This window comes from Loxodonta africana, chromosome 7 (genome assembly GCF_030014295.1).
Source record: "Loxodonta africana isolate mLoxAfr1 chromosome 7, mLoxAfr1.hap2, whole genome shotgun sequence".
NCBI classification, from domain to species: Eukaryota; Metazoa; Chordata; class Mammalia; order Proboscidea; family Elephantidae; genus Loxodonta; species Loxodonta africana.
Genome location: NC_087348.1, coordinates 76,870,469 through 76,880,259, shown reverse-complemented (window position 1 = coordinate 76,880,259; position 9,791 = coordinate 76,870,469). Strand labels below are relative to the sequence as shown.

The 9,791-nt window shown below is 38.5% G+C and overlaps 1 protein-coding gene across 1 annotated transcript; it reads left to right on the top strand.

Moving 5' to 3' along the window:
• The first annotated feature begins 5,765 nt into the window (after window positions 1–5,765).
• On the top strand, window positions 5,766–6,710 carry LOC100653653 (olfactory receptor 5P4-like). Its single transcript, XM_003412192.1, has one exon. It carries the CDS (start codon window positions 5,766–5,768, stop codon window positions 6,708–6,710), a length of 945 nt encoding a protein of 314 aa, XP_003412240.1.
• The last annotated feature ends 3,081 nt before the right edge of the window (window positions 6,711–9,791 follow it).

Sequence of the window (9,791 nt, the reverse complement as noted above, 5' to 3'; positions counted from 1 at the left end):
CATTGTTTCTGTCACCAAGGCCATATTTTCCACCTACTGATCCTTCTTCCTTTCCAACTTCTGCATCCCAATCGCCAGTAATTATCAATGCTTCTTGATTGCATGTTTGCTCAATCTCAGACTGCAGCAACTGATAAAAATCTTCTATTTCTTCGTCTTTGGCCCTAGTGGTTGGTGAGTAAATTTGAATAATAGTCGTATTAACTGGTCTTCCTTGTAGGCGTATAGATATTATCCTATCACTGATAGCATTGTACTTCAGGATAGATCTTGAAACGTTCTTTTTGACCATGAATGCAAAACCATTCCTCTTCGAGTTGTCATTCCCAGCATAGTAGACTATATGATTGTCCGATTCAAAATGGCCAATACCAGTCCATTTCAGTTCACTAATGCCTAGGATATTGATGTTGATGTGTTCCATTTCATTTTTGATGGTTTCCAATTTCCCTAGATTCATACTTCGTACATTCCAGGTTCTGATTATTAATGGATGTCTGCAGCTGTTTCTTCTCATTTTGAGTCGTGCCACATCAGCAAATGAAGGTCCCGAAAGCTTTACTCCAACCACATCATTAAGGTCGACTCTGCTTTGAGGAGGCAGCTCTTCCCCAGTCATCTTTTGAGTGCCTTCCAACCTGGGGGGCTCATCTTCCAGCACTATATCAGACAATGTTCTGCTGCTATTCATAAGGTTTTCACTGCCTAATGCTTTTCAGAAGTAGACTGCTGGGTCCTTCTCCCTAGTCCATCTTAGTCTGAAAGCTTAGCTGAAACCTGTCCTCCATGGGAGACCCTGCTGGTATCTGAATACCAGTGGCTTAGCTTCCAGCGATGTTTTAACATGCATCATCTCATTTAATGCAATGACCTGTGAGCTAAATATTATTACCTCAGTTTTAAAAATTAGGAAATTGAGGCTCAGAATGGTTATGTAACTTTTTCAAAATCACACAGGTAGTAGTGACAGAGACGAAATTTAGTTCCAGAACTTTTGGCTGTTAAGTCTCCTTTTGTTTTCATGTTTGCGTCATACATCATGCCTCCCATATCATAATGGCATTCATGTCATATTTTGAATTCATTTGGGTCTCTCATATTATATATATATATTTATAAAAACATGTTTTATTCCAGATTTGTCCCCTTTAGACTGTGACACAATACTGGGGCTAATTAATGAAGCTAGATATATAGCATTCAGACATAAACCTTACATTGTTATGGTTGCTATTCAGTGCCGATTTTCAACTCAAAGTTATCCCATGTGACAGAGTAGAAGTACCCCATAGGTTTTCTTTCCTTCTTTTTTTTTTTAATATGTTAAAACAACACAAATTTATTATCATATAGTTATGGAGGTCAAAAGTCTGAAATGGGTTTCACTGGGCAATATAAAATGAAGGGGTTGGCAGGGCTGTGTTCCTCTAGAAGGCTCTGGGGAGAATGATTTCCTTGCTTTTTCCAGCTTCTAGAGGGTGCTTTCATTTCTGGACTCGTGGCAGCTATGTGGCTGGAATCAAGACCTCTCTTTTTTTTTCGTGAACACTGTTTTCTTTTCATTTTGCACAGGATTATTTATATCAAACCTTTTTAAATCTCGGTGAAACGTCTTTGCTTTTTGTCTGCAGCCTTGTTATCCCAGGTTTGGTCCACAGATCAACAGCATCAATATCTCCTGGGAAGTCATTAGGAATGCAGAATTTCAGGCCCCACCTCTACCTGAATCAGAATCTGCATTTGAAGTTGATCCCGAGGTGGTATGTGTGTGCAGTAGTTTTAACCCATGCAAACTACCTCACTAATGGACTCATCTGTGCTTCACTGCTGTTAAGCAAGACTTCAGAGTGGTTCATTCTGGTTCTAACCCCTGCTGAGAACTTGCATGTCCACCCCATATGTATATATATGTACATAAGAATCACCTTGGATCTATAAGAATCACCTGGCAATCCTATTAAAATGTAGATTCTGATTCAGTATATCTGGGGTAGAAATGCAAACTCTCAGAAGGGAGTAAAACCAGAAAGAATGCATTCAAAGCCTTCCTTTTAAGACAGCAGTGTTAATTACCTCTTAACAAGGTCATTGCAGCTCACCCCCAGAGCTTGCAACTCTCTTACCTCCTTCTAGGAAGAGTTTCTTATGTCTAAGTTATTAAGCCATGGTGGGCATCTTAGTAATCTAGTGCTTCTGTAACAGAAATGCCACAAGTGGATGGCTTTAAGAATGAGAAATTTATTTACTCACAGTCAAGTAGGCTAAAAGTCTGAATTCAGGTTGTTGGCTCCAGGGGAAGGCTTTCTCCCTTTGTCGGCTCTGGAAGCAGGTCCTTGTCCTCAGTCTTCCCCTGGTCAAGGAGCTTGTCAGGTGCAGGGACCCCAGGTCCAAAGGACATGCTCTGCTCCCGGTGCTGCTTCTTGGTGCTATGATGTCCCCAACTCTCTGCTAGCTTCCCTTTCCTTATATCTCTTGAGGTAAAAGGTGGTGCAGGCCATACCCCAGGTAAATTCCCTTTACATTGGATCAGGAATATGACCTGGTAAGGGCATTACAATCCCACCCTAAACCTCTTTAACATAAAATTACAATCACAAAATGGAGGACAACCACAGAATACTGAATCATGGCCTAACCCAGTTAATACACACATTTTGTGGGGGACATAATTCAATCCATGACAGTGGGGCAACGGTCAGCTGCTAACCAGAGGGTTGGCAGTGTGAACCCACCAGATTCTCCAAGGGAGAAAAATGTGGCAGTCTGCCTCTATAAAGACTGCAACCTTGGGAACCGTATGGAGCAGTTCTACACTGTGTCCTATGGTCACTATGAGTTGGAATCAAAGGCAAACAACAACAATATAAAAATGTAGCTTGTGGGCTGTTCAAAATCAGGTGGTGGGCTGAATTTGGCCCATAGGATTTGCAGACTCTTGCTCTAAACCAGTCACACTATTCCATTTCCTACTTTACCCATCTTCTTTGCGGCTTGTGGTGTTCATGTGTTCATGGGATCTAGCCCATAGGATAGTATGCTTCTTTGTAGGAGCAGACTATTAAGTTAATTCATATAAAAATTATTAAATCACACCAATTTATCACTGGATAGGGTACATGTTCGACCTCATAATGTTGGCTAAGAATAGTTATATACCTATATGTTAAAAAAAATTTTTTTTAATGTTCCTGCTTGAGATCCTTCAAAAATAGCAAATCAGTCAATCACTGGGGAGTCTACACATAGTCAACACTGTTCCTCTCGATAGCAATTACATTCCTTCTTCAAGTAGCAGGCTTCTTATATTTGGTAGTACTTCTGATATACTAGTTAATATTTGATAATAGTTTTGATTGATAGTACTTGTTGAACTTCATTATTTGGTACTTTCTTCTTCAGTGGGTCTCATCTTGGCTTGTTTACCATAAGTAAACCTAAACCAGGATGAATCATCTAATAGTATTCCATAGACAAGTATTCTCTTGCTAAAGAATAATCATTAATCTGTTTGCTGCAAGGTTCACTTTTCAACATATTTACAAGAAGATTATACTGGGCTTTCCTTTCCCTGGGAGTATTCCCCCAGTTATTGGGGGCTTAGTTGATTTACTTCCTTCTTTTCCCAACAATGTGGTAGAAATTCAATTTTATTATTTTCCCATGGATAATCAGGCGTCATTTATTAAATACCTTATTATTTCCTACTTATTTGCTGTGCCGTAGTGGTTAAGTGCTACAGCTGCTAACCAAGAGTTAAGCACTTCAAATCTGCCAGGCACTCCATGGAAACTCTATGGGGCAGTTTTACTCTGTCCTATAGGGTCGCTATGAGTAGGAATCGACTCGACGGCTGTGAGTTTTAGAGAGTGAGTAATATGTCCTTTATCAAGTTTCCATGTGTTTTAGGCCTGCGTCTTGACTCTCTCTTCTGTTCTATTAACTCTATTTATTTCTACAAAAACAGTGTATCTTACTTATTTGACTCTTAAAAAGTCTTGATATATGCAAGGCATAGGCCATTCTTTTTGATTTTCTTCAAAATTATCAGAACTATTATTGACTATTTGTGCCCTCAATAAAATTTTGAATCAACTGCATTTAGTTTCAAGAGAACTTCTTTGAAATTTTATTGAAATTTTATCTAATCTATAGATAGATTAATTTGGGGAGAAAACGTATCATTATAATAATGAACTTTTTTCTCCATATATTTTTTCTTTAATGCCATTCAATATAGTTTATGATTTTGTATAGAAACATCACACATACATTTTATACATTATTTGGTTACTGTTACAAGTGGCATCTTTAAAAAAAATTGTTATTCTTGTCATTGAAGAGATACGCAGCAGAATATACATCTATTCATCAATTTCTACATGTACAATTCAGGGGCATCCATTACATTCTTCAAGTTGTGCACTTATTCTAGCTGTCCTTTTCCAAATTATTCCTCAAACATGGACATATACTCACTGCTACCTAAGCACAAATGAAATCTTTTAAAATTGCATTTTATCACTCTTCGTAGGTGATGTATTAGAATGAAATTTATTTATTTTAAAGTATATATATTTAAATTTTTATTGTGCTTTAAGTGAAAGTTTACAAATCAAGTCAGTCTCTCATTCAAAAATTTATGTATACCTTGCTATATACTCCTAATTCCTCTCCCTGTAATGAGACAGACCGCTCCTTCCCTCCACTCTCTCTTTTTGTGTCCATTTGGCCAGCTTCCAACCCCCTCTTCCCTCTCATCTCCCCTCCGGATAGTAGATGCCAACACAGTTGCAAGAGTCTACTTGATCCAAGAAGCTCATTCTTCACCAGCATCTTTTTCTATCCCATTGTCCAGTCCAATCCCTATCTGAAGAGTTGGCTTTGGGAATGGTTCCTATCCTGGGCTAACAGAATGTCTGGGGTCCATGGCCACCAGAGTCCTTCTAGTCTCAGTCAGACCATTAAGTCTGGTCTTTTTATGAGAATTTGGGGTCTGCATCCCACTGCTCTCCTGCTCCCTCAGGGATTTTCTGTTGTGTTCCTTGTCAGGGCAGTCATCGGTTGTAGCCAGACACCATCTAGTTCTTCTGGTCTCAGGCTGATGTAGCCTTTGGTTTATGTGGCCCTTTCTGTCTCTTGGGCTCATAATTACTTTGCGTCCTCGATGTACTTCATTCTCCTTTGCTCCAGGTGGGTTGCATCTTAGATGGTCGCTTGCTAGCGTTTAAGATCCCAGACGCTGCTCTCCAAAGTGGGATGCAGGATGTTTTCTTAATAGATTTTATTATGCCAATTGACTTAGATGTCCCCTGAAACCACAGTCCCCAAACCCCCACCCCTGCTACGCTGGCTGGCCTTTGCAGCATTCAGTTCATTCAGGAAACTTCTTTGCTTTTGGTTTAGTCCAGTTGTGCTGACCTCACCTGTATTGTATGATGTCTTTCCCTTCACCTAAAGTAGTTCTTATCTACTATCTAATTAGTGAATACTCCTCTCCCTCCCTCCCTCCCCCCTCTTGTAAGCATAAAAGAATGTTGAAATTTATGCTTAAAAACCTTTTCTTTTGAAATAATTATAGATTCATAAAATGTTGCAAAAATAGCACAGGGAGGTCACCCAGTTTCCCCAAATAGTTACAACTTACATAATTAGAGTACAATATCAAAACCAGGAAATTGACTTTGGTACAGTATATGCATGTAGTTCTATGTTCCTTTACATCATATCTACTGTTTCTTATTTCAGCAGGCACAATTCCAGATAAGATGAAGATGGTAAACCACACAACAGTGACAGAGTTCATTATTTTGGGGTTAACGGATGATCCTACACTTTGTTCCATCTTCTTCGTGATTTTTCTAGGAGTCTATGTTGTTACCATATGGGGCAATTTCAGCACAATCATCTTAATCCGAGGCAGCCCTCAGCTTCACACCCCAATGTACCTTTTCCTCTGCCATTTGGCTTTTGTGGACATCGGGTATTCTACATCAGTCACACCTCTCATGATTGTGAGTTTCTTAAGAGAAAGAACTGCCATCGCTGTTGCTGGCTGTATAGCCCAGCTTGGCTCTAATGTTATCTTTGGGACAGCTGAAGCCTTCCTGCTGGCTTCCCTGGCCTACGATCGCTATGTGGCCATCTCCTCCCCACTTCTCTACTCCACACACATGTCTCCCAGTGTCTGCATCATCTTACTGGTTGCTTCCTATCTCAGTGGGTGTGTGAATGCTTCATTGTGTACTGGCTGTTTAATGAGCCTGACTTTCTGTGGCCCAAATAAAATTAACCACTTCTTCTGTGACCTTCCACCACTAGTGAAGCTTTCTTGTACCCATATTTATATGGCTGAAATATCCCCTGCCATCTCAGCTGGGTCTATCATTGTAATCACGCTGTTTATCATAGTTGTTTCATATGTCTACATCCTCCACGCCATCCTGAAGATGCGCTCTACAGAGGGACGGCACAAAGCCTTCTCTACCTGCACTTCCCACCTCACTGTAGTCACTTTGTTTTATGGGCCAGTTACCTTTGTTTATGTCATACCAAAGTCAAGGCACTCACCTGACTATGTTAAAGTGGTGTCTGTGTTTTACACGGTGGTGATCCCCATGTTGAACCCCCTTATTTACAGTCTGAGAAACAAGGAGATCAAAGAGGCCATGAGAAAATTGATGGCTAGAACACACTGGTCTTTTTTAAAGTAATCATATATAAATCCAGAGACTAAAAAATATAGTTCGTGGAATATATGTGATGGATGTGTATGTTTTTCATGAGTGTTACTGTTTTATGTGAAGAACATTTCTAAACATAGAATGCCGGTGTGTTGATGAATGTGAACTTTGTAGTTCTCTAGCGTCACAATAAATAAATAGTGATTTTCATGAGAATGTTTAGGTACAGAGTAGATACCTGTATTTCATTTAGTATACCTAGAGAATCTAGTGTCACTTTTTCTCTCCTCTGTCCATTATTTAGGGAGCCTACAATTAGAGAGTTCTTTCTTTTTCTTTTTTTAAAAAAACACCATCTTGTAAATTAACATCTTAAAAAGAATCTTATACTCAGTAAAGATACAATTGATGTTAATGTTGACAGCCCAGGTCCTTTTCTCTGGAGGGCTTGAGTTCCCTCATACAAGGGTTATCATAATCTTTGAAAATAGTAATGTTAGGGCTTTGGAAAAGTTTTATTCCCACATTACCTAAACCAGACCAAAAGAATTTGTTGCACAGTTTTGCCACCAGGAGACTCAATCCAGGTAACACGGAATAAACTCTGAAGGCTTGCCGGACAAGACTCTGAAGAATAGGAAAAAACTACTAAGAGGTGATGGTGAAGACAACGTATGGAAGGAGCTGGCTTAGAAGAGTCTTGGAAACATGGTGCTCTGGTGGATAAAGTAACTAATACACTGTTTATGTACCCTTTATGAAAAGGGTAATACCACAGACTTCAGGAAATGAACATTAGTTATACAATGGCATCATCAGGCAGAGTTTATTCTCATCTCTGTGTGCCTCTTGAGAATTTGTGTCTATGTGTGGGGGGGGCGGTGTCTTTATTGGTTATTTGTATATCTTTTCTGTAATGTGTTTTCAGGCATTTTGTTTTCAGATTGTACTTTTGTTATTGATTTGTTGTTATTATAATCTGTCTACTAATCCTTTGTCATTTTGACATATTTTAAAGGTATACTCCTATCCTGAGGCTCGCCTTGTTACTTTCTTAGCTGTGTCTTTTCATGAACAGAAGTTTTTAATTATAATGAAGTCCAATTTATAGATCATTCCTTTAATGTTTAATGTTTTAGCGACAGATTAAAGAAATCTTTGCCTAACCCAAGGTCACTAATATGTTATCTTCCAGAGGCTTTATAATTTAGTAAGTCATCATTGGGCTGCAATTCTCGATATTTCTGTTTCGCTTATGAATTTGGCACAGGCAAGGTCCAGCAATCAATTTACTTTGAGAATGTGTGATATTATGTGATTTCTTTTTGCCAGTCCCTCCTCTACTGTTGGAGCCGTGGTGGCACAGTGGTAAGAACTTGGCTGCTAACAAAAATGTTGTCAGTCGGAATCTACCAGCCACTCCTTGGAAACCCTATGGGACAGTTCTACTCTGTTCTGTAGTTTTGCTACTGAGTCGGTTTAGTTTCCTCCACTGTTACTTTCTAGGTAAAATCCTTGTGAGGAAGATTGTTGGAGCAAATGATTTGTCTATTTGGTCTCTTGTATAATTCTGTCTGCTCAGGCAGTTTATACTGCCATCCAGTGTTTGGCTGATTCCTCCTCATCCTTTCAAATTCTCTAGTCTGTGGCAGGTCAGACTATGCACTCGACCCTCAGGTTTATAATCTACCATAGCTTTCTGCTCACCTGTCTCTGGATATCATTCATCAAGGCTTTCTTGAATCCTCTGCTCTTGATTCACTGTATATGTAACTGTGATTTTCATTTATCCAGGTTTTTCTTTTGGCATGTGGTCAAAGGTCTTTGACATCCTCCTACATCATAATTCAAAAGTTACATGTCCCACTTTGATTAATTTATGAATATTGTATCAACATAGCAGCCCTATAATAAACCCAACTTGGTTTGCTTTATTATCCATTTTATTATCACTGGATTTGATTTGCTAATATTTTGTTTAGGATGTTTGCTTCTATGTTCATCAGAAAATTAGGCCTATTTTTTTCCATTCTTGAGCTGAACTTTTCAGATTGGGACATCAAAATATAAAAATGATTTGTGAAGTATTTCTTTGATTTCTTTTCTCTGAAGAACTTTTCACAGGATTGGTGATATTTATTTTTTGTATGTTTGTAGGAATTCAAGTATGAAGTTTCTGGGTCTTTCACTTTTTGGGAAAAGTTTTTCAGAGACTCATTTTCCTTAACGGGAAAGTAAATATTCAGTTTTTTTTCTATGTCATTTTTCTAAGATGTTATTCAAAATAGTTTTCCAATTCATTTATATATCAGTATATCTTATTATTTTATACTTTGTATATGATCTGTAATGCTTTCCTCTTGCATTGTTTTTTTTAATTTTGGTAAAATACATATAACATAAAATTTTAACCATTTTTAAGTGTACAAATCAGTGACATTTTATTCACAAAGTTGTACAACGGCAACAACTATTTATTTCCAAAATTGTATCATCACCCCAAAGAGAAACTGAGTACTCCTTAAGCAATAACTCTCCACTTACCCATCCCCTGAGTCCCTGGTAATTACTAATAAAATTTTGTCTCTATGCATTTGCCTATCGTAGATATTTCGTGTAAGTGGGATCATACAGTATTTGTACTTTTGTGTCTGGCTATTTCATTCAGCATAATGTTTTCAACGTTAATTCATGTCTTTGTTTTTGTTGTTAGGTGCCGTTGAGTCGATTTCCACTCACAGGAACCCTATGGACAACAGAATAAAACACTGCCTGGTCCTGTGCCATCCTCAAAATTGTTGTTATGCTTGAGCCCACCATTGTAGCCACTGTGTCAAGCCATCTCATTGAGGGTCTTCCTCTTTTTCATTGACCCTCTATTTTACCAAGCATTGTGCCTTCTGCAGGGACTGATCCCTCTTGATAATATGCCCGAAGTAAGTGAAACGTAGTCTTGCCATCCTTGCTTCTAAAGAGCATTCTGACTGCACTTCTTCAAAGACAGACTTTTTCGTTCTTTTGGCAGTCCATGGTATATTCAGTATTCTTCACCAACAACACAATTCAAAAGCATCAATTCTTCTTTGGTCTTCCATATTTGATGTCCAGGTT

Bases quoted from the DNA above. Each gene is read 5' to 3' on its own strand.
- LOC100653653 (XM_003412192.1), top strand. From the start codon at position 5,766: ATGAAGATGGTAAACCACACAACAGTGACAGAGTTCATTATTTTGGGG.